Genomic DNA, 25578 nt, shown 5'->3' with positions numbered 1-25578 from the left:
GATGTTCCGGGTAGCCTCCGAGAATAACATTGACGAAGACACTGATACGGTGACCAAGTTTATGAGGAAGTATATAGGAGATGATGTACCCACTGTGACTATTAAAACCTACTCTAACCAGAAACCATGGATAGATGGAAGTATTCGCACAAAACTGAAAGCACAAACCATTGCATTTAACTATGGAAAGGTGACTGAGAATATGGCCGAAAACAGTGTAGTTATTTCCCCCGTGAGGCAATCAATCAGGCAAAACGTCAGTAGAGACAAAGGAGTCGTAATTCAACGGCTCAGACACGAGAAGTATGTGGCAGGGTTTACAGACAATCACGGACTACAAAGGGAAAACCAGCCACGTCGAACACAGAAGTCTTCCATCCAGACAAAACAAATCCCACCTTAACCCGCTTTGAGAATAACTGTGCCGCCGACACAGCCTATTACCAAGGACTGTGGGCTCTCCTCTGTGGCGACGTAAGTAAGACATTTAAGCGTGTTAATCCTCCCAAGGCTGCCGTCCCATACGCCATCCCCAGCCACGTCCTCAGAGCACGCGCAGACCAGCTGGCCGGAGTCTTTACGGACATATTCAATCTCTCCCTATCCCAGTCTTCTGTCCCCACATGCTTCAAGATGGCCACCATTGTCTCTGCGCCTAAGAAAGCAATGGTAACTGAACTAACCGACTATCGCCTTGTATCACTCACTTCTGTCATCATGAAGTGCTTTGAGAGACTAGTCGAGGATCATATCACCTCCACCTTACCTGCCACCCTAGACCCACTTCAATTTGCTTACCACCCCAAAAGATCCACAGACAATGCAATCGCCAACACACTGCCCTGTCCCATCTGGACAAGAAGCATACATACCCATTTAAGAATGATGTTCATTGACTATAGCTCAGCATTCAACACCCTGGGTCTGAAACCCACCCTGTGCAACTGGATCCTGGACTTCCTGGCAGGCCGCCAACTCAATCATCAAGTTTGCAGACAACAGTAGTAGGCCTGATTACCAACAATGACAAGACAGCCTACAGGGAGGTGAGGGCCCTGGGAGTGTGATGCCAGGAAAATAACCCCTCACCCAACAACAAAACAAAGGAGCTGATCGTGGACTTCAGGAAACAGCAGAGGGAGCATGCCCCGATCCACAGACGGGACCTCGGTGGAGCAGGTGAAAAGCTTCAAGTACCTCGGCGTACACGTCACTGACGATCTGAAATGGTCCACTCACACAGAGTGTGGTGAAGGTGCAACAGCGCATCAACCTCACGAGTCTGAACAAAACAACATTTTGGCACCTAAAACTTCTACAGATGCACAATTGAGCATCCTGTCTCACCGCCTGGTATGGCAAAACTGCACCACCCGCAACTGCAGGGCTCTCCAGAGGGTGGTGCGGACGGCCCAACATCACCGGGGGCAAACGACCTGCCGTCCAGGACACCTACAGCACCAGATGTCACAAGGTCAAAAAGATCATCAAGGATAACAACCACCACTGCCTGTTCACCCCGCTATCATCCAGAAGGCGAGGTCAGTACAGTACATTCTATCCTTAGTCTATGCCGCTCTGACATTGCTTTTCCAAATATTTATATATTCTTAATTCCATTCCTTTACTTTGATTTGTGTGTGTTGTGAAATTGATAGATATTACTGCACTGTTGGAGCTAGAAACAAGCATTTTCCTACACCCGCAATAACATCTGCTAAACACATGACAAAATTTGATAACTATGAAACAAATTCAGAATCATGTAGTAACCAAGTGTTAAATCAAAATATATTTTAGATTCTTTAAAGTAGCCACCTTTTGCCTTGAAGACAGCTTTGCACACTCTTGGCATTTTCAACCAGCTTCACGAGGAATGCTTTTCCAACAGTCTTGAAGGAGTTCCCACATATGCTGAGCACTTGTTGGCTGCTTTTCCTTCACTTTGCAGTCCAACTCATCCCAAACCATCTCAATTGGATTGAGGTCAGGTGATTGCTGGAGTGTTGCACCTTCACACTCTCCTTGGTCAAATAGCCTTTACACAGCTTGGAGGTGTGTTGGGTCATTGTCCTGTCCAAATTATAGTCCCACTAAGTGCAAACCAGATGGGATGGGCGTATCGCTGCAGAATGCTGTGGTAGCCATATCTGGTTAACCCTCTCTGGGATATGTGGGACGGTAGAGTCCCACCTCGCCAACAGCCAGTGAAATTGCAGGGCGCCAAATTCAAAACAACAGAAATCCCATAATTAAAATTCCTCAAACATAGAATAATTTACACCATTTAAAAGATAAACTTGTTGTAAATCCAGCCAGTGTCCGATTTCAAAAAGGCTTTACAACGAAAGCACACCTAACGATTATGTTAGGTCACTACCTAGTCACAGAAAAACACAGCCATTTTTCCAGCCAAAGAGTCACAAAAAGCAGAAATAGAGATAAAATGAATCACTGACCTTTGATGATCTTCATCAGATGACACTCTTAGGACTTCATGTAACACAATACATGTATGTTTTGTTCGATAAAGTTCATATTTATATCCAAAAATCTCAGTTTACATTGGCACATTACATTCAGTAATGTTTTGCTTCCAAAACATCCGGTGATTTTGCAGAGAGCCACAACAATTTACAGAAATACTCATCATATATGTTTATGAAAATACAAGTGTTATGCATGGAACTTTAGATACATTTCTCCTTAATGCAACCGCTGTGTGTAACAGTATAACTTCAGACCGTCCCCTCGCCCATACCCGGGCGCGAACCAGGGACCCTCTGCACACATCAACAACAGTCACCCACGAAGCATCGTTACCCATCGCTCCACAAAAGCCACAGCCCTTGCAGAGCAAGGGGAACTACTAATTCAAGGTCTCAGAGCAAGTGACGTCACCAATTGAAACGCTATTTAGCGCGCACCGCTAACTAAGCTAGCCGTTTCACATCCGTTACATGTGTACGATTTCAAAAAAGCTTTACCGAAAAAGCACACCATGCAATAATCTGAGTACAGCGCTCAGACAACAAAACAAGCCATACAGATATCCGCCATGTTGTGGAGTCAACAGAAGTCAGAAATAGCATCATAAATATTCACTTACCTTCGATGATCTTCATCAGAATGCACTCACAGGAATCATAGTTCCACAATAAATTATTGATTTGTTCAATAAAGTCCATTATTTATGTCCAAATACCTCCTTTTCGTTTGCGCGTTTAGTACACAATCCAAACTCACGAGGCGCGGGCAAGTCCAGGCGAAAGTTCAGATGAAAAGTCATATTACAGTTCGTAGAAACATGTCAAACGATGTATAGAATCAATCTTTGGGATGTTTTTAACATGAATCTTAAATAATGTTCCAACCGGAGAATTCCTTTGTCTGTAGAAATGTGATGGAACACAGGTCGCTCTCACGTGAGCGCGCATGATCAGCTCATGGCATTCTGGCAGAGCCCTGACTCAATCACCTCTTATTCCCCCCTCCTTCACAGTAGAAGCATCAAACAAGGTTCTAAAGACTGTTGACATCTAGTGGAAGCCTTAGGAAGTGCAATATGACTCCATAGACACTGTATATTCGATAGGCAATGACTTGAAAAACTACAAACCTCAGATTTCCCACTTCCTGGTTGGATTTCTTCTCTGGTTTTTGCCTGCCATGAGTTCTGTGACACTCACAGACATCATTCAAACAGTTTTAGAAACTTCAGAGTGTTTTCTATCCAAATCTACTAATAATATAATACTGCAATGCTCTACTTTCCGGCTACCCGGATAAAGCACGAAATAAACTTCAGTTAGTGTTAAATACGGCTGCTAGAATCCTGACTAGAACCCAAAAAATGTATCATATTCCTCCAGTGTTAGCCTCCCTACACTGGCTTCCTGTCAAGGCAGGGGCTGATTTCAAGGTTTTACTGCTAACCTACAAAGCATTACATGGGCTTGCTCCTACCTATCTCTCCGATTTGGTCCTGCAGTACATACCTACATGTACGCTACGGTCAAAAGACGCAGGCCTCCTAATTGTCCCTAGAATTTCTAAGCAAACAGCTGGAGGCAGGGCTTTCTCCTACAGAGCTCCATTTTTATGGAATGGTCTGCCTACCCATGTGAGAGACGCAAACTCGGCCCCAACCTTTAAGTCTTTACTGAAGACTCATCTCTTCAGTGGGTCATATGATTGAGTTTAGCCTGGCCCAGGAGTGTGAAGGTGAACGGAAAGGCTCTGGAGCAACGAACCGCCCTTGCTGTCTCTGCCTGGCCGGTTCCCCTATTTCCACTGGGATTCTCTGCCTCTAATCCTACTACAGGGGCTGAGTCACTGGTTTACTGGTGCTCTTTCATGCCGTCCCTAGGAGGGGTGTGTCACTTGAGTGGGTTGAGTCACTGATGTGATCTTCCTGTCTGGGTTGGCGCCCCCCCTTGGGTTGTGCCGTGGTGGAGATCTTTGTGGGCTATACTCAGCCTTGTCTCAGGATGGTAAGTTGGTGGTTGAAGACATCCCTCTAGTGGTGTGGGGGCTGTGCTTTGGCAAAGTGGGTGGGGTTATATCCTTCCTGTTTGGCCCTGTCCGGGGGTATCATCGGATGGGGCCACAGTGTCTCCTGACCCCTCCCGTCTCAGCCTCCAGTATTTATGCTGCAATAGGGGCTAGGGTCAGTTTGTTATATCTGGAGTACTTCTCCTGTCTTTATGCTCTCTCTAATTCTTTCTTTCTTTTTCTCTCTCAGAGGACCTGAGCCCTAGGACCATGCCTCAGGACTACCTGGCATGATGACTCCTTGCTGTCCCAGACCTATTATTTGACCATGCTGGTCATTTATGAACATTTGAACATCTTGGCCATGTTCTGTTATAATCTCCACCCGGCACAGCCAGAAGAGGACTGGCCACCCCACATAGCCTGGTTCCTCTCTAGGTTTCTTCCTAGGTTTTGGCCTTTCTAGGGAGTTTTTCCTAGCCACCGTGCTTCAAAACCTGCATTACTTGCTGTTTGGGGTTTTAGGCTGGGTTTCTGTACAGCACTTTGAGATATCCGCTGATGTACGAAGGGCTATATAAATACATTGATTTGATTTGAATATGCATATATTAGATACTGGGCCTGAGTAGCAGGCAGGACAGGATTGTTATTTTAAAACGAGGACATTAAAGACCTAAATAGACTACATGCAAATGTTTAAAATATATACTCTGGGCACCTTATTCATCCAAGCTACTCAATACTGCCCCCCAGTCCCAAAGAAGTTAAGGAAAGAAATTCCACAAATGTACTTTAACAAGGCACATCTATCTGTTAATTGAAATGTATTCCTGGGGACTAACTCATGAAGCTGATTGAGAGAATGCCAAGACACGACCAGTCGAATCGCGTGGCATGCTGAAGAGCGTAAACCGATTGTTTTGTTGATGAAAGTACTAAAGTGAGAATAGTCAAGTTTATCATTCATTCCTTGCGGATGTGTCAAAGATACTTGTTTTTATATGATCTGAAATAAATGAATAGTGATTCTGGAGTAATCATGTTCACCCATCTCATACAGACTTGAAATCATTGGCCACTTTAATAAATTGATCACTAGTCACTTTAATAATGCCACTTTAATAATGTTTACATATCTTGCGTTACCCATCTCATATGCATATACTGTATTTTATACCATTTATTGCATCTTGCCTATGCCGCTCTGTCATTGCTCATCCATATATTTATGTTTATACTCTTATTCCATTCCTGTACTTAGATTTGTTTGTATTAGGTAGTTGTGTGGAATTGTTAGATTACATGTTAGATATTGCTGCACTGTCGGAACTAGAAGCACAATAATTTCACTGCACTCGCAATAACATCTGCTAACCATGTGTATGTGACCAATAAAATGTGATTTGATTTGAACAGTCCGCCGCTCTCCTTCTTGGTCAAATAGCCCTTACACAGCCATGGGTGGCGTATTGCTGCAGGATGCTGTTGTAGCCATGCTGGTTACGTGTGCATTGAATTCTAAATAAAATCACAGACAGTGTCACCAGCAAAACACTATCACACCTCCTCCTCCAAGCTTCGCGTGGGAATCACACATGCAGAGATCATCTGTTCACCTACTCTGCGTCTCACAAAGACACGGTGGTTGGAACCAAAAATCTCAAATTTGGACTCATCAGACAAAAAACTAATTTCCACTGGTCTAATGTCCATTACTCATGGATTTCTTGGCCCAAGCAAGTATCTTCTTATTATTGGTGTCCTTTAGTAGTGGTTTCTTTTCAGCAATTCAACCATGAAGGCCTGATTCACGCAGTCTCCTCTGAACAGTTGATGTTGAGTCTGTCTGTTATTTGAACTTTGTGAAGCATTTATTTGGGCTGCAATCTGAGGTGCAGTTCTAATGAACTTATCCTCTGCAGCAGAGGTAACTCTGGGTCTTCCTTTCCTGCGGCGGTTCTCATGAGAACCCGTTTCATCATTAATGGTTTTTGCGACTGCACTTGAAGAACCTTTTAAAGTTCTTGAAATGTTCTGCATTGAATGATGTCTTAAAGTAATGATGGACTATCGTTTCTCTTTGCTTATTTGAGCTGTTCTTGACATATGGACTTGGACTTTTACCAAATAGGGCTAAATTCCACAAATGAACTTAAGGCACACCTGTTAATTGAAATCCATTCCAGGTGACCACCTGACCACATGAAGCTGGTTGAGAGAATGCTAAGCATGTGCAAAGCTGTCATCAAGGCAAAGGGTGGCTACTTTGAAGAATCTCAAATATGTTTGATTTGTTTAACACTTTTTTGGTTACATTTATTATAAAAAAAAGTGTACCCATTATTTAACTAGGTAAGTCAGTTAAGAACAAATTCTTATTTACAATGATGGCCTACTCCAGGCAAATCCAGATGACACTGGGCCAATTGTGCACCACCCTATGGGACTCCCAATTACAGCCAGATGTGATACAGCCTGGATTCAAACCAGGTACTATAGTGACCACAGCGCCATTCGGGAGCCTACATGATTCCATGTGTTTTTCATAGTTTTGATGTCTTCACTATTATTCTACCATGTAGAAAATAGTAAAAATAATGAAAAACCCTCAAGTAGTTGTCGCCAAACTTCTGACTGGTACTATATATATTTTTTTATTTTACTGCAACTGCAAACCACAGGAGCCTGCGCTCTTGCAGCTCTGTTAATCATCAGATGGGTGGCCTTGGTTAGGTAACTGAATCATGGCTGGCCCTAGCCTTTGGGGGCCCTAAGTGAGATTTGGTTGAGTGGCCACCCCACCTGGTTGGGAAAACACTTTAGCCCCCCCCCCCTCCTCCCTCTCGATTGCAGAGAGAAAGTAAATGTTTCCGTGCCCGGTCGGTAGTCGGCGATGATTACGACAAGTTCAGATAGCGGACATTGCTAATTACGTGACTGACTGACTCATAAGAGAAAAACTGGCTTAGCACTATACCTTAACACTGAACACATTTCGGTAATTTAGCAGACACTGATCCAGAGACACTTAAAGTTAACGCATTCATTTTAAAATAAAACACTTAGTCTTTCATCGTTTAATAAACACAATTCAAGGACATGATATACAGAAAATAGCAACATTTTAATTACAGTACAAGAGAGAAATCAAACTTTTTGGACAATGTCTGGAAGAAAAGCCATGATAAGGCATTATCAGGCCAGATACTTCAGAGCTTGTAATTCATTTTCCATGCCAATCTGGAATTTTTCAGTGCTATTATGTACACAATAAAGGTGTTGAGCCTACTAATTTAAACCCTAGGAGGCACACCCCACAGTTTGGGAACCACTGTCCTAGTATATTCTCAGTAAGTACAGGGCTTTAAACATATATTAAAATGTTTGACATGACAATACTAACATCCATAAAGTATCACTAGATTTGTTTAAAATAAAATGTGTACACAATCAAAAATAGTTTCTGAACTAACCATAAATGTCAATTTGAATTATGCCTTAATCCCCCCCATTGCCAATAGAGGGTGCAAGTATTATACAGTAGAAGCTGCTCATACACATCAGAGAGCACTAGGACTTTACATATGACTCAAGCTATAACAACAGATCCAAATTTACAATGTAAAAATATCATAGGACATTTCCATAGTGGGTTAGAGGCTGTGTTTCCCATTTAAACTGCTTTTGAATAATTCTGTCATTGTACTAAAATACAAATTCTGTGGTACCAATGCATCTTTTTTCATAATACCCCATAATCCTTGACACAGCAAAATAAAGTAGATGCGGGGAGAAAAGGAGAAAAATCCGCTTTGAAACCATGTTGGATAAAAGTTTAGCTACCCATCAGTCTTTAAAACACAGCTTCTACTGCAATGCAGAAGGGTAAGTGGTTTCATTACTATGAATGCAGTGGTCATGAATAACATCTGAACAACTGGTTTTCAGAGGACATGCTGCAGGCTGCTTCTCTTTGCGTGAACAAGGTAGCCTTTTGCTTTGATGATCCCCCTGCTTTTGACTATGATGGAGTAACGCAAAACCCACTCCAACCTCCAGTCTGCCACCTTCAGGTCCTGAGTGCTCTCCTGCACTGCCTCCTGGAAGCTGGCAGCAGTAATCAGTTCTACAGGAAGAGACAATGTGTTAATTCACTAACCCTCAGAGCATACACACATCCTGTCTGTACCCTACTCATGTAAAACATGAATCTGATTATATAGTGAAAATATCACAAATTCAAATGCAAGAGCGGAATATTCACCTTTTGGGTCATTATGAGTCAGTAGCTGAATGTCAAACTCCTTTGCAAAAGCAGTCAGGTCAGGGGGCATCACACAGCAGGAGGCCAGATTCACCTGGTTACTACTGGGTTTCACCTAGACCAGGAGAAAATAAAACAATTCAAAACCCAAAATACACCAAAGCAATCCTAGAAAAATCTGAGGGTCTCATCAACATCACCACTCACCTGGGCCCAGTTGTAGAGCTGCTCCAGGAGCTCCTTGTCCAGGTCGGAGGTGCCGATGGTAGCGATCTTGTGGCTTTGCACCAGACCCTCCAGTTCACTCCAGGCAGGCTGCAGGTTGTCCAGGGTCTGGCTCACTTCCTCAGGCAGAGCAGGGGGCGCAATGATCACTGAGTCCAGCTGGGAAACAGCCAGGGCCTGGCAAGCTGTCAGAAACAGTCCCTCTTATGAGCATGAAACTTAAAGCACAAAATTGGTTGAGGTTATGCAAACATGAATTGGGTGTGGTCCAGGAACAGACAGAAGTTCACTGATACTAACGTCTACTTTGGTCTGTTGAATTTTGATATGACAGCATGGTCAGGTTTATAGACTATCGCATATGCCAAATGACTTTTGGCAGTCACTGAGTCAATATGGTTCTTTGCTTATTTGTAACAAATGTAATACTCACCCTTATCTACTGCATCTTTGATTGAAGAGAGGTCTGCCTCGCAAATAAATAGTTTGACTGCAAAGCAAGAATATGGTCATGTTAATGACAAAAACAACCCCTCAGCAAGTTACCAGGAAAAGCATTTTTGTCATGCAATTCACATTCTGAGCTCAGAATTCCTCATGTCAATGCCACACTACGGTCTCATATCATCACTATGTCCATTGTCATGAAAGACATAAGTAAGAGTAAAACTCACCTGAAACCTTCAGCTCCTCCCTCTCCTCGGGTGTGATTACTTCTGTAGCTTGAGGGATGGAGCAGTCAATTGTGTCTGGTAAGTCCTAAATAAATAGGTGTCAATCAATATTAGAACATGTACTCAAACTTCAACAAAAGTTTGTCAAAAGGAAAATAATTACAAAAATGAAGCTTAAAATTACATAAAGAACCAGAAGAAACTTCAATTGTGCCTCCACTTTGTTCAAATACGAACCCAGAATTTCTGTTTTACAATCTTGTGGGATTTCATTGCAGGGATGCTCCAATAAGCTTTGGCTTTGTGTACGTAATGCACAGTTCAGACCCCGAACTTATGGCGAGTCGAACTGAGTGGAAATGAAGAGCGGGCTGGCAACCCTACAGCAGACTTCCTCGTTGGTTGGGGGGGGGCAAAGGTTTTAAGGCATAACATTAAGCTCTCACAGAATTCCTCCACCTGTGAATCAGAGATTTATGAATGTGCTTCCGCTGTTGTGTTTGTAGCTAAGCAATCTTTGCATGCAATTAATATTAATATGCATTACCATTTCTCCCGACAGTGGAAGAACTGCTCGCTCTGGCATGCTGCATGAAACAGAGGCGTGCTTCATTTGCACCGAGCCGAATATGCGGCAGAGGCTGCCAAACTATCATCAAAAGTCCAACGAGGCGCACTTAATGGTGTCAGACAGCCCTCTATTCCCGCCCTTCCAAAGAGAACGTGAAATAGTTCTATCACCGCATCGAACTAAAAAGGTTTTATTTAGGGCTTAGACCCCCTCTCCCCTCTGTATTCACTGAGCGTGCTGAAGCAGATTAGCAGAAATACCACAGGGCAAAGCTACGCCAACCTCACAGCAGAAGCACATGTAGAACCTTTCGCAGGCAACTTTGCATGAATGATCAAAATGACAGTTCCCTTTCATCAGTCTGAGGAATTCTTTGCAGTCAGACAGTTATTTTGTTTTCCCAGGAGAAGAATGCCATCACGTAGAAGTAACCCATGGTTACACAAGTATTGTTCATTAATGCTCGATGATGTAAAATGTTACCCTTTTGTAGCTATGTACGTAATAAAACATGCATGGAAAATACAACTAGGCTAGGTGGTAGACACAGAAGGAGTGCTTCTTTGGTTATAGTTGTTTACCACGAGGAGCTCTTTGATCATGGGATAAAATACTATAGAACAAAAGGTAGTTGATGCTGGATAGTTAATGCCAAAAAAACCTTAGTTCAAACACATTTTCAGAAATAATAGAAGCACTTTCATGTAGTGGATAAATTAGACTTTAAAGTGTATGCATAGCAATAATATATATTTTGTTATTACTAAAAACAGATGCTTTGCAGCTAAAAAAAAAAAGTATTTATCAGCGTGGCGAACTACAATGCATTCGCAAAGTTCAGACCCCTTCAATTTTTCGTTTCAGCCTTATTCTAAAATGGATTCAATAGTTTCTCCCCCTCAATCTACACACAATAACCCATGACAAAGCAAAAACAGATGCCATTTTTGCTAATATATTAAATAAAAACAAGATAATCAAATTTACATAAGTATTCAGACCTTTTACTCAGTACTTTGTTGAAGCACCTTTAGCAGCTACTCCAGCCTCGGTCCTTGGGTATGACGCTACAAGCTTGGCACACCTGTATTTGGGGAGTTTCTCCCATTCTTCTCTGCAGGTCCTCTCAAGCGCTGTCAGGTTGGATGGGGAGCATCACTGCACAGCTATTTTCAGGTCTCTCCAGAGATGTTCGATCGGGTTCAAGTCCAGGCTCTGGCTGGGCCACTCAAGGACATTGAGACTTGTCCCGAAACCACTTCTGCGTTGTCTTGGCTGTGTGCTTAGGGTTGTCCTCCTGTTGGAAAGTTAACCTTCACCCCAGTCGGAGGTCCTGAGCAGGTTTTCATCAAGGATCTCTCTGTACTTTGCTTTGTTCATCTTTGCCTCGATCCTGACTAGTCTCCCAGTTCCTGCTGCTGAAAAACATCCCCACAGCATGATACTGCCACCACCACCATGCTTCACCGTAGGGATGGTGCCAGGTTTCCTCCAGACATGACGCTTGGCATTCAGGCCAAAGAGTTACATTTTGGTTTCATCAGACCAAAGAAACTTGTTTCTCATGGTCAGAGCCTTTTTGGTGCTTGTGGCAAATTCCAAGCCGGCTGTCATGTGCCTTTTACTGAGGAGTGGCTTTGTCTGGCCTCTCTACCATAAAGGCCTGATTGGTAAAGTGCTGTAGAGATCGTTGTCCTTCTGGAAGGTTCTCCCATCTCCACAGAGGAACTCTGTAACTCTGTCAGTGACCATCGAGTTCTTGGTCACCTCCTTGACCAAGACCCTTCTCCCAATTGCTCAGTTTGGCCAGCTCTAGGAAGAGTCTTGGTGGTTACAAACGTCTTCTATTTAAGAATGATGGAGGCCACTGTGTTTTTGGGGCCCTTCAATGTTGCAGACATTTTTTGGTACCCTTCTCCAGATCTGTGCAGACACAATCCTGTCTCGGGGCATCACGAACAATTCCTTCGACCTCATGGTATTTGCTCTGACATGCACTGTCAACTGTGGGACCTTATATAGACAGGTGTGTGCCTTTCCAAATCATGTCCAATCAATTGCATTCACCACAGGTTGACTCCAAGTTGCAGAAACATCAAGGATGATCAATGGAAACAGGATGCACCGGAGCTCAAATTAGAGTCACATCGCAAAGGGTCTGAATTCTTATGTAAATAAGGTATCCTTTTTTTTTTTTGATTTTTATAGATTTTCAAAAATGTCTAAAAACCTGTTTTCACTTTGTCATTATGGAGTATTGGGTGTGGATTTTTTAAAATTTTTTAGGCAAGTCAGTTAAGAACAAATTATTATTTACAATGACAGCCTAGGAACAGTGGATTTACTGCCTTGTCCAGGGGAAGGGGTCTGAATACTTTCCCGAATGCACTGTATGTGGTATTGAGTGGGTGGATGGAGTGTGATGTCTCTCCAGATTTTCCACTGCAGTCATTTAGCTCTGGCTCTGCGCCACAGTAAAATCATTGCCACCAGGCCAAAAAAATATCTAACATGAACAATATTTCTGCCGAGGAGCACTTTGAAGATGCTAGAGCAGTCCAGATGTAGTTTTCCTCTGCAAACAAAACAACTAATGAATAGATAAACTATTATACTATGGGTTGTCTGATTTATCCATTTCCCTGGTCGGCTTGTTGTGTGTTCAAGTTCAGTGCCATAGGGAGGAAAACATGCATTCCGACAAGCAGTCAATGCACAACAATTCTGGCAATCGCAGGGAAAACAGCAGTTTTAATGGCCTTTATTAAAAAGAGGGGGATCCCAGCTTTCCATTCCTACTTTATTTCTCAACTCCTAAATATCTGTGAACGGCACCATTTTAAACCCAGAGTTTGCAGTGAGTGCATTGGGGGAGTGGGACTAAATGGAACATGGGTCAATTGTAGGGTAACTTGGGGTAAAATGCAATAACCTCTATATATTTGTTGAGAAGTGACTTAAATTGTGGTGACAGATTACATGCTTAGTTGAACAAAAGTAGTAGCAACCAGGGAAAGTGTTGTGGGGGGTAAATGGTGACATGAAGTGGTTTCTGTTACCCTAGGTGACCCCAAGTTACCCTGACAGGTATGCCTACATTATATTCACTGTGTTTATGCAAGTTTTTTATTTTTTTATAAATCAATAGAATGCTAACTAGATAAAAGATTAAAAGATCACATTTGGGATCTAGCTAATTATTAGTCCAATAGGTTAAATGCAGATGGGCTGAAGCACAGTTTGCCTATTCATTTATAGCAAATGAAGATCAATAAATAAACAAATAAATAAATAAGAGAACTGCCTAACCGTTGGTGAAGTTGGTGGTGGTATCGTGGCAAACCACTCACTAAGTGTAGCTCGAACACAGTCTTGAATCTGGAATGGTAAAAAAAAAAATGTATTAAGAGTGGACTGTAAATGAATGGAAGTGTTAACATGTTTGCTATAAACAACACCTCGTAACTAGGTAGGGCTTTCAATTATGCCTATAGATCACTCAATGATGCTGTGAAAGATTGCCAGACATGGACAGTATAGGATTATTTTGTACACTGCTGGTAATTAGTGACTTGGACAGTACGAAAATGTGCGCATTAAGTTCTGGTACTGAGCTATGGCTTACTATACAAGATCAACACATTAAACGCTAAATGGATATTCTTCGAGTCAAGTTGGGCACAGCTTCAAGGAAATAGTTTTATGATTGTTCTCCATGCCGAATTAAAGCTGGCCTTCAATAATCTACACAAGACAAGTCCTGGCTTTCTTAATTTAAAATGTCCTCAAGCATCTTTAAATCTGATTATCAGGTGAATCATGACCCTGACAGGTCTTGCAATACAGCCATAAACGTCAGACTACATAACGCAAACTGATGTTTTTAATGACGTAATGGGGATGGATATAGGAAAGACAACGCATGGTTGTTGAGCTACCTAAACGCGCTAATTTAAGTCGAGGCCATGGTTTTTCAAGCTAGTTAGCAACAACATTATCTAGCCAGTTAGCTGACCAGCCGTAATGCACTCTTTTCAAACGTCTTACATTAGCTAGCCAGTTATGACAAAGTCAATGGTCAGTCTTACCTCTTCACTAGGTGAAGACGGACATTTTTTCTTGAGACGGCTACGGTTTACTAAATTTCCCGTGTGCAGATTCAATGTCGTAGCATGGTTGAGAAGCACTTTAGCACTGGTGGTGTGATTGTCCATGTGGTGTCCTTGGTTGTCAGTAAATATATAGTAGTGAAACGTCCTTTTAAGCTATCCAGCAACTTATCCAGTTATTTATTTCTGCAGTTAGCGACAGGACTCACCGCGTTTCAAAAACAGTACCTCTGTGAATTGCATATGTACCGGTAGTTTATTTTGCTGGTGGAAACTAGCGCTATGAGCACGCCCACCTTGTAACTGTGCGTTGTGTGCAAAATCTGGCATGGATTTATGTGGAATTTAGCACCCTTTTGACCAATATGTTGTTACAGTTCAGTACTGTACTGACAATTGTAATGTATATTAATCATGACTCAGCTTGTTTCAAGAGAGAAGATTTCCTTTTTAATTCAACATGAAAATCACCACCAGTAACCAGGTTTCCATCCAACCTTTTTATGCTTAGTAACATACATGTCAGGTAAAAAATGTGACAGGTCTGATGGAAAAATATTTTTTTTAGGTAAACGTTCAAAATGTTGAAAAAAAAAATTACGCCAAACTACGTGGGATCTTCTTGTTTCTGTAAAATTAATTATGAATCAGCAAACTGCTCGCCCACACGACGTCATATACGGTTGAGGCTGCGGTTGTGAGGCTGGTTGGATGTACTGCCCAAAACTATAAAATTACATTGGAGGTGGCTTATGGTAGAGAAATTAACATTAAATGATCTGGCAACAGCTCTGGTGGACATTCCCAGAGTCAGCATGCCATTTGCACACTCCCTCAAAACTTGAGACATCTGTGGCATTGTGTTGTGTGACAAAACTGCACATTTTAGAGTGGCCTTTTATTGTCCTCGGCACAAGGTGCCCTTGTGTAATGAGCATGCTGTTTAATCAGCTTCTTGATGTCTGGCACCTGTCAGGTGGATAGATTATCTTGGCAAAGCAGAAATTCTCACTAACAGGGATGTAAACAAATTTGTGCACAAAATTTGAGAGAAGCTTTTTGTGCGAATGGAACATTTCTGGTATCTTTTATTTCAGCTCATGGGACGAGCACTTTACATTTTGAGTTCATATTTTTGTACAGTGTACTTAACGACCGTTCCACAGGTGTATGTTCATTAATTGTTTATGATTCATTGAACAAGCATGGGAAACAATGTTTAAACTCTTTACAATGAAGATCTGTGAATTTATTTAGATATTTACTCATTATCTTTGAAAGACAGGGTCCTGAAAAAGGTTTGTTTCTTTTTTTTGCTGAGTTTACATTTTTGCCACTTTTGACTATTCAGGAATCCTACGTTTGAATGCTAATCAGACAAATTGTGAGAGTGATTTTGATGATTTTGTGTTGTATCCCTTCAGATGCCTGTGGACATCAGTACACTCTCAGAGGAAGAAAGGAAAATCAGGATCTGGAGGCGGGACTCCAAGAAGGGAGCTGTTAAACAGAGGACGGTGGAATTCAAAGACTATTTCAAAGGGGATGAATACAGCAAGTTTTGGAAGATGTGATAGAGCCTGTTGTAGCTACTTAACTTTACTGTTCTGCCATTATTGTGTGTATATATATATACAAATATATTTTTATTCACTTAACTACATATATAATTTTGTGACCATAGGTTTATTTATTTTTTATTATGAACACAACATACAAATGACAGAAATATACAAACAAGAGTACATAAACCTAACAGACGGGTATTACATATCGAGACTAACACTTTTATGGTGCATATTTCTTTTTACATTTACTCTTCATTTCAAAATAATATTTAAAGCATCTTAAACAATGTGAAGAGGGGTTTGTTCTCTGCCCACTACTTTGTATGGATAAATAAATTAACAATGAAAGTTACGTCACTGTCGTCATAAAGAGGAGACCAAGGCGCAGCTTGGTAAGCGAACATAACTCTTTAATTAAAGAGAGAACACTGAACAGAACTAAACAACAAAACGTGAAGCAATATGGCTAGTGCAGAACAGGCAACTAAACATAGAATAACAACCCACAAAATAACCAAGGAATATGGCTAGCTAAATATGGTTCCCAATCAGAGACAACGATAAACAGCTGCCTCTGATTGAGAACCAATCCAGGCAGCCATAGACATATAAACACCTAGACATACAAAAAACCCTAGATATACAAAACCCCTAGACATACAAAAAAACCTAGACAATACAAAACTAAACGTCACACCCTGACCTAACCAAATAATAAAGAAAACTAAGATAACTAAGGTCAGGGCGTGACAGTCACGTTCCATATAATTTGGATCAAAATAAACATTATCAGATTCTCTCAGATTAACATTAATAGTCGTTGCTTTTGGAATAAAATCTTCTAACTCACTCCAAAATCGTCTGACATAAGAACAGTCCCAAAATAAATGGTCAAGAGTTTCTGGGTCACAGCCACAAAATACACATTTGTTATCAATAGCTATTTTAAATCTGTGTATATTAAAGGTCTTCACAGGGTAGGTTCTATGAATGAGTTTGTATGATACTTCTTTCACATTATTAGATATACAATATTTACCAGATAACAATGAGACTTTGTTCCAGTTCACTTGTCCTAGGGCTGCATTCCAGTACATTTTAGCAGAGGGAATAGTAACATATTGACATCGTTTCCTTATATACATGTTATTACATTTATAGTTTAAACTGTCAATTCCTTCTAACTGTATTGAGGCTACAAAATCCTCAACAGTTGCACTTGGAGTATTGTTATATTATCCTAAAAGAAGAATAGCACCTTTAGGGACAGCTCTCACAACAATGTGATACTCTTCAGGAGTGAATGTAACATTGTGTTCTCATGAAGTCTTGATAATCATATAGTTGGCCATCATTATTCAATAATTGTTTAACCCAGATAATGTTCTTGTCAAACCAGTTCTGGAACATAATAGTATGTTTGTTAGCTGCCCAACAGAGCATACAGCACACACATACATATCCTATGGATTTTAGGAAAATGTCACCACTGAAATCTTTCCAGGAAACATCCTTTACAATCTGATAGGTATTTCTGAAGAATTTCCGGTTTATATGTGACCAATGAATGGGGTTCCATATTGTCTTGATAAGCTGATTAATTATTGACTTGCTTCATGCTAGCCTCAAAGTTCACACGGTTTTCTATGTTTTTGTCAAAATGACTTCAACACCTAGTCTTGCGACAACGACTTCTGTGCCTGAATTACCTGAAAAGTTTGCTTTGGAAGCTCTTGATATTGTTGTGGTCGTGGTATACTTTGTCTTTGTTCTTGTTGTGGGAATATGGGTAAGTAATAAACACTCCTATTACCTGGTGGATGCTTTCATTGTATGAAGAGGGCAGACTGGTACAATGACCTAACACTGAAGTTGTACTGTGGAGATTAATTCATCAGAATTATTCCTCTCACAAAATCTGTTGTTCAAATAAATGAAATATTGACTAAATAATAAGTATAAAGCAATGTCATTGAGAAGGCTTTGCTGTAACTAATATCTACAGACAGTATAGTTTGATGTATGATGTAAATTAACTCTTTATTACAGTCTTCTGTCAGGGCAAACCGTGGGACAGTGGGTGGATACTTCTTGGCTGGAAGATCCATGACATGGTGGCCTGTAAGTAGCCTGAGATTATGATGGTATTGAACTCAATGCATTGAACTCAAATAAACTCTATGCATTGAACTGAACATTAGTGAAGAAATTAGTATGTCAACTAGATAAAACGTTAATCATGATCCAGACTATTAAGTATTATCATCTATTTTAAATTAGGAAAGTTGTTTCTTTTATAACATTAAATAATTGGATGAAAATAGTTGATACTGATAATAGCTATCTATATCCAAAGATAAAAATGGACAAAATGAAGTACATTTTGTTCTGCTGTCTCAGATTGGGGCCTCTCTGATGTCCAGTAATGTTGGCAGTGGTTTGTTCATTGGACTAGCTGGCACTGGAGCAGCAGGAGGCATCGCTGTTGGAGGGTTTGAATGGAATGTAAGTAATATGTTAAGTGCATTGTGAAAAAACACCAAGATGATAAACAATCGAGAGGATAATCGAGTTATTACAGTTTGTCAATATTTCCATCAGGAGGTGGACGCACTTTATTATGAAGACCTATCCACAGTATTTCAGCTTAGAATAAGCTTTCATGTTTCACAGGCAGCTTGGGTCCTCATTGCTCTTGGTTGGATCTTTGTGCCTGTTTACATATCTGCTGGTGTGGTAACTATGCCAGAGTACCTGAAGAAGCGGTTTGGGGGCCAGCGCATCAGAATCTACATGAGTGTTCTCTCCCTCATCCTCTATATTTTCACCAAGATATCAGTAAGATGCTCAAATAAAAAAAATCTAAAATGTTTCATACTGCAATTCAGGGTGCTAGTTGAATATTCTTGTTACCTCTGCTGACAGACAGACATCTTCTCTGGCGCTCTGTTCATTCAAGTGTCCCTGGGCTGGGACCTCTATCTCTCCACAGTGGTGCTTCTTCTAGTAACTGCCCTCTACACTATAGCTGGTAACTTTTCAACATAATCTACCAGTCATTTATTCATTCATTACATGGCATTGTTTGTTATTGATTACCATTGGCTGTTATTGATTCCAGGGGGGCTGACAGCAGTTATCTATACAGATGCTTTACAGACGGTCATCATGGTGATAGGCGCATTCGTACTCATGTTCATAGGTACTGTTTTTATGTTTTCTATAGTATAAGTTCAACAGTATACAGTATATACCTCTAAATATGAATTTGTCTAAAACTATTTTAGTATCATAGTATATAATTATTTTATTCATTAGTGATTGGATGATTTATTGTATCCATTTTCAAACGGACCCTTGAACTTTATCTTTAGCGTTTGACAAAGTGGGTTGGTATGAGGGTCTGCTGGAGCAGTACAAGGAGGCCATCCCCACATTGACTGTGCCCAACACTACATGTCACCTACCCCGGTCCGATGCCTTCCACATCCTCAGAGACCCAGTGACGGGGGATCTGCCCTGGCCTGGTCTGCTGTTTGGCCTCACGGTGATAGCCACCTGGGTGTGGTGCGCTGACCAGGTATGAGATGGAACGTTTGTAGTTGACTTGCATTTTGCATTACAGTCAAGTCTAAGTTGTTATTTTGACTTGTTATTTAGGTATGTTACAGTAGACCATTACAAAGAATCCCACATTTTTGGAGAGGCATGAGATTTCCTCACGTAAGTGACCTTGTCCTAACCTGCTCCAGGTGACAGTGCAGAGGTCTCTCTCAGCCAAGAACCTGTCCCATGCCAAAGGAGGCTCTGTGCTGGGAGCTTACCTGAAGGTCCTGCCCATGTTCTTTATAGTGATGCCTGGAATGATCAGCAGAGCACTTTACCCAAGTGAGTTCTCACTTTGTCTATACTAAATCCAATATACAGCAATGAACCCTCTGCCAGATATACAGCAATGGTATTGCCCTTGTTCAGAAGTTGTATAGTATGTTAATGTACTGTGTATTACTACAGTGGGGCAAAAAAGTATTTAGTCAGCCACCAATTGTGCAAGTTCTCCCACTTAAAAAGATGAGAGAGGCCTGTAATTTTCATCATAGGTACACTTCAACTATGACAGACAAAATGAGAAAAAATCTAGAAAATCACATTGTAGGATTTTTAATGAATTTATTTGCAAATTATGGTGGAAAATAAGTATTTGGTCAGTAACAAAAGTTTATCTCAATACTTTGTTATATACCCTTTGTTGGCAATGAGAGAAGTCAAACGTTTTCTGTAAGTCTTCACAAGGTTTTCACACACTGTTGCTGGTATATTTTGGCCCATGCAGATCTCCTCTATAGCAGTGATGTTTTGGGGCTGTTGCTGGGCAACACAGACTTTCAACTACCTCCAAAGATTTTCTATGGGGTTGAGATCTGGAGACTGGCTAGGCCACTCCAGGACCTTGAAATGCTTCTTACTAAGCCACTCCTTCGTTGCCCGGGCAGTGTGTTTGGGATCATTGTCATGCTGAACGACCCAACCACGTTTCATCTTCAATGCCCTTGCTGATGGAAGGAGGTTTTCACTCAAAATCTCACGATACATGGCCCCATTCATTCTTTCCTTTACACGGATCATTCGTCCTGGTCCCTTTGCAGAAAAACAGCCCCAAAGCATGATGTTTCCACCCCCATGCTTCAGGGTAGGTATGGTGTTCTTTGGATGCAACTCAGCATTCTTTGTCCTCCAAACACGACGAGTTGAGTTTTTACCAAAAAGTTATTTTTTGGTTTCATCTGACCATATGACATTCTCCCAATCTTCTTCTGGATCATCCAAATGCTCTCTAGCAAACTTCAGACGAGCCTGGACATGTACTGGCTTAAGCAGGGGGACACGTCTGGCACTGCAGGATTTGAGTCCCTGGCGGCGTAGTGTGTTACTGATGGTAGGCTTTGTTACTTTGGTCCCAGCTCTCTGCAGGTCATTCACTAGGTCCCCCCGTGTGGTTCTGGGATTTTTGTTCACCGTTCTTGTGATCATTTTGACCCCACGGGGTTAGATCTTGCGTGGAGCCCCAGATCGAGGGAGATTATCAGTGGTCTTGTATGTCTCCATTTCCTAATAATTGCTCCCACAGTTGATTTCTTCAAACCAAGCTGCTTACCTATTGCAGGTCTACAATTTTGTTTCTGGTGTCCTTTGACAGCTCTTTGGTCTTGGCCATAGTGGAGTTTGGAGTGTGACTGTTTGAGGTTGTGGACAGGTGTCTTTTATACTGATAACAAGTTCAAACAGGTGCCATTAATACAGGTAACGAGTGGAGGACAGAGGAGCCTCTTAAAGAAGATGTTACAGGTCTGTGAGAGAAATCTTGCTTGTTTGTAGGTGACCAAATACTTATTTTCCACCATAATTTGCAAATAAATTCATTACAAATCCTACAATGTGATTTTCTGGATTTTCTTTTCTCATCTTGTCTGTCATAGTTGAAGTGTACCTATGATGAAAATTACAGGTCTCTCATCTTTTTAAGTGGGAGAAATTGCACAATTGGTGGCTGACTAAATACTTTTTTGCCCCACTGTATATTGTCTCTTTATGTCTGCAGATGAGGTAGGATGTGTTGACCCCATTGCGTGCCAAAGAATCTGTGGAGCCACCGTGGGCTGCTCCAATATTGCCTACCCAAAACTAGTGGTAGAACTTATGCCTGTTGGTAAGACATCCGCACACACGCGTGAACACACCGAAAACACACTTACTATTGATCCTATTTTTGAAAAGGTTCAAATGTGTCATCACTGTATGTGTGTGTCTATATCATTTTCTGAGGATGTTTGTATTTTAAATCTCACTCGCCCAATTTCACTCTTCAATCTGTTATATCTGTGTCTATCCTCTCCAGGCATGCGGGGGTTGATGATTGCAGTAATGATGGCTGCCCTCATGTCCTCTCTGACCTCCATCTTCAACAGCAGCTGCACCCTGTTCACCATGGACATCTGGCAGAGGGTCCGGCCACAGGCCTCCGAGCCAGAACTCATGGTAGTGGGCAGGTAGGTAACGCCATTAAAGAAATGTACAGCAATGTCTTCTAAACATGAGTCAAAGCCAGTTGTTTGACAATAGTTGTGTCTAAACATGCCCAACTTCCTCAGGTTCTGCTTTTGTTTACTCCAGGCACTGTTGTATTTTGTGCTACAACTCCCCTGTGAATAATAAGCTTAGTATAAAATCGCATAACTAAACTGCAGAAGACATTATACAAAATCTAGGCAGCTTAATTAAAGTGTCAATCATTTTTTTCTCAAACAATAATACAAAATGGATGGAGCAAGCATTATTTGTTTTGTGGGAATTCCCTGTTGCAAACATTGCCTTGTTTAGAATGCAAGACTTAAGGTATATATCCCATTAATATGTCTGTTTTATGGAGGCAATTTAAGTTTCCCTGCCCCATAATCCAAACCCATGACCTCTGGTCCAAAGTCCAATGCTGTATATACTCAAATCGGTTACATTTACATACTAGAAAACTGATCAGGATTTTTCTAAATTAAAACTATTTTAGTAAGGCAACGATTCCTAACAAAAGCAACCTATGTACGATTCATTATACAATACTTTAAACTGAAATAATCCTCACCTCCTGTTTGTGGTCATCACCTGCAGGGTGTTCATCTTAGTAATGGTGGTGCTCAGCATTCTGTGGATCCCCATCATCCAGTCAGCCAACAGTGGACAGCTGTTTGACTACATCCAGGCCATCACCAGCTACCTGGCTCCTCCCATCACTGCTGTCTTCATCATGGCCATATTCTGGAGGCGTGTCAATGAGCAGGTCAGATCAAGGGTTTCATGCCATTATTTGTTTTTATGTCATAAAGTACATTGTTGAGATTTGATACAAAACACTGTCCCTTTGTGTGTGCATTCAATGTGGATGACCGTTAACACAGGGAGCCTTCTGGGGTCTGATCGTGGGCCTTGCTGTTGGCTTGGTGCAGATGGTGCTGGTGTTTGTGTATGGCACCCCATCTTGTGGAGAGATAGACATACGGCCAGCCTTCATCAGGGATGTCCACTACCTGTACTTTGCTCTTATCCTCCTGGCTCTCACTGGCCTGGTCATCACTGCTGTCAGCCTCTGCACTCCGGCCATTCCAGAGCACCATGTAAGAGTGCCACATGTAATAATCATAAACATTAAACAGACTTGCAAAATATATGCTGTTACTTATGAGATTAATTTCAGTTAAAAGAAAAGAACATGTACACATTTTGTTACATGTTATAACCTATTCATTCTTCCCCTCTTCAATCCCCCTGCAGCTCCATCGCCTGACATGGTGGACAAGACACAGCAAGGAGCCGCGCATTGACTTCAATGACCCATGGACCACAAAGCCCAGGACACCACCCAGAACTCCTGACCCCAGAGTTGGGGAGGAGGCTGTTGTGGAGGGCGGGCCATGCTGGAAGCGTACTGGAATGTGGCTGTGTGGGCTGTCTGGGCCTGAGAAGAAAAAGTTAACCCTGGAGGAGAAAAATGCCTTGGAGTTAAAACTGACCAACATTGAGGAAGAACCAATCTGGCGGAACGTGTGCAATGCGAACGCCCTCATACTACTCTCTATCAATGTCTTTATGTGGGGCTACTTTGCCTGAGTTAATATAACTCTCATTTTGATTATAGATATTGTTGAATCACATATTGTTTATTGAATTAGTGATCACACACAAAATGCTAATTGGTTTACAATTAGAATGTCAAACAATAATGGTAATGTTGTTTTTAGTTGTTGGGATTTAGACTTTTTATTGCCAAAACTGTCATCTGTATGTGTACTCTTTGATCAGGGTCAGTAGTTAGGTTTCCATCCATTTGGCGACAGATTTTCATGCGAATATTCAAAAATCCGCATAAAAACAATATGCACATTTTCCTACCATAGATGCGTTCCCATCAAATGGACTTGTTACAGATAAAAGGCTGTGCGTGTTGATGTATTGGACATAAAATACCTTTTGCGGTTAAATTCCCCATGTACTGAATAAAAAATGCAAGTTAAATGGGTTTCCATTGCATTTTCAACTCTACTGGAAAAAATGTCAGTCTCTCGATGTGCAAAACTGATAGAGACATACCCCAAGCGACTTACAGCTGTAATCGCAGCAAAAGGTGGCGCTACAAAGTATTAACTTAAGGGGGCTGAATAATTTTGCACGCCCAATTTTTCAGTTTTTGATTTGTTAAAAAAGTTTGAAATATCCAATAAATGTCGTTCCACTTCATGATTGTGTCCCACTTGTTGTTGATTCTTCACAAAAAAATACAGTTTTATATCTTTATGTTTGAAGCCTGAAATGTGGCAAAAGGTCGCAAAGTTCAAGGGGGCCGAATACTTTCGCAAGGCACTGTACATGTCTCGCTTTACTCATCTCATATGTATATAATGTATACTGTTTCATTCACTATCTATTCTTTACTATCTATTGCATCTTATCTGCTCTGTCACTGCTCATCCATATGTTTTATTCTTCTATATTCTTATCCCATTCCTTTACTAGATTGTGTGTATTAGTTTTGTTGTGGAATTTGTTAGATATTACCTGTTGGATACTGCTGCACTGTCGGATCTAGAAGCATAAGCATTTCGCTACACTCGCAATAACGTCTGCTAACCATGTGTACGTGACCAATACGATTTGATTTGAGTTGCAGACCCCCTTTTGCCCTCGGAATAGCCTCAATTTAACTACAAGTTGTCGCAAGCGTTCCACAGGGAAGCTGGCCCTAATTTTTAAGATACCTCAATAGAAAATGACTCGCGTAAAAGTGAGTCACCCAGTAAAATACGACTTGAGTAGAAGTCTAAAAGTATTTGGTTTTAAATATAATTAAGTATCAAAGTAAATGTAATTGCTATAATATATTTAAGTATCAAAAGTAAAAGTGTAGATCATTTCAAATTCCTTATATTTAGCAAACTAGAGGACCCCAGTTTGTGTTTTTAATTTACGGATATCTAGGGGCACACTCCAACACATAATTTTCAAACGAAGCATGTGTGTTTAGTGAGTCCGCCAGATCAGAGGCCGTAGATGACCAGCGATGTTCTCTTGCTAACTGTGATAATTGGACAATTTTCCTGCCCTGCTAAGAATTCAAAATGCAAAGACTACTTTTGGGTGTCAGGGAAAATGTATGGGGTAACAAGTACATTTATTTTCTTTCGGATTGTAGTGTATATTTTCTGTGTCTGTGTGTTCCACATGGAACTGTTTCGGTTTGTTAATTTACTTTGTTATTTTTGTATTTTGTCGTGTTCAGTTTGTTCTATTAAATATGGACACTTACCACGCTGGGCATTGGTCCTCCTCTTCTCCTTCATACGACGACCGTTACAGAAGCACCCACCACCAAAGGACCAAGCAGCGTGGTAACGAACAGCAGCAGCGATCTCAGGACTCCTGGTCATGGGGGACGGCAAGAACCCTGGACACGTACACGGCAGCGAAACAGGCACGAGAGGCAGCCCCAAAAATGTCTTGGGGGCGGCACACGGGGAGTGTGGCTAAGTCAGGTAGGAGACCTGAGCCAACTCCCCGTGCTTACCGTGGAGAGAGGGGGACCGGGCAGGCACCGTTATGCCGTGAGGCGCACACGGTGTCCCCG

General features: G+C 41.4%; 2 protein-coding genes across 4 annotated transcripts; one reads left to right on the top strand and one right to left on the bottom strand.

Moving 5' to 3' along the window:
* Positions 1 to 7559: 7559 nt before the first annotated feature.
* On the bottom strand, positions 7560 to 14661 carry LOC110524422 (glutamate--cysteine ligase regulatory subunit). Of its 3 annotated transcripts, none has more exons than XM_021604026.2 (8): positions 14320 to 14642; positions 13541 to 13609; positions 9898 to 10119; positions 9661 to 9745; positions 9420 to 9476; positions 8969 to 9171; positions 8762 to 8876; positions 7560 to 8623 (listed from the first exon to the last, which is right to left on the bottom strand). In XM_021604026.2, the coding sequence occupies exons 3-8, from the start codon at positions 9931 to 9933 to the stop codon at positions 8442 to 8444; spliced, it is 678 nt and encodes a 225-aa protein (XP_021459701.1). In that variant the 5' UTR covers positions 9934 to 10119; positions 13541 to 13609; positions 14320 to 14642; the 3' UTR covers positions 7560 to 8441. The 3 variants fall into 3 exon arrangements, with proteins under 3 accessions (XP_021459701.1, XP_021459702.1, XP_021459700.1); XM_021604027.2 differs by having other exon boundaries at positions 14550 to 14567; XM_021604025.2 differs by lacking the exon at positions 9898 to 10119 and having other exon boundaries at positions 14320 to 14661.
* Positions 14662 to 17496: 2835 nt separating this feature from the next.
* On the top strand, positions 17497 to 24187 carry slc5a9 (solute carrier family 5 member 9). Its single transcript, XM_021604024.2, has 13 exons — positions 17497 to 17697; positions 17958 to 18029; positions 18309 to 18413; positions 18582 to 18746; positions 18834 to 18939; positions 19030 to 19110; positions 19283 to 19488; positions 19661 to 19796; positions 21508 to 21615; positions 21805 to 21955; positions 22572 to 22740; positions 22859 to 23074; positions 23232 to 24187. The coding sequence occupies exons 1-13, from the start codon at positions 17569 to 17571 to the stop codon at positions 23565 to 23567; spliced, it is 1980 nt and encodes a 659-aa protein (XP_021459699.2). The 5' UTR covers positions 17497 to 17568; the 3' UTR covers positions 23568 to 24187.
* The last annotated feature ends 1391 nt before the right edge of the window (positions 24188 to 25578 follow it).

The sequence above is a fragment of the Oncorhynchus mykiss genome, chromosome 5 (assembly GCF_013265735.2).
Source record: "Oncorhynchus mykiss isolate Arlee chromosome 5, USDA_OmykA_1.1, whole genome shotgun sequence".
NCBI lineage: Eukaryota > Metazoa > Chordata > Actinopteri > Salmoniformes > Salmonidae > Oncorhynchus > Oncorhynchus mykiss.
Note: the sequence above shows the minus strand (reverse complement) of the source record. Positions and strands in the feature narration are given on the sequence as shown.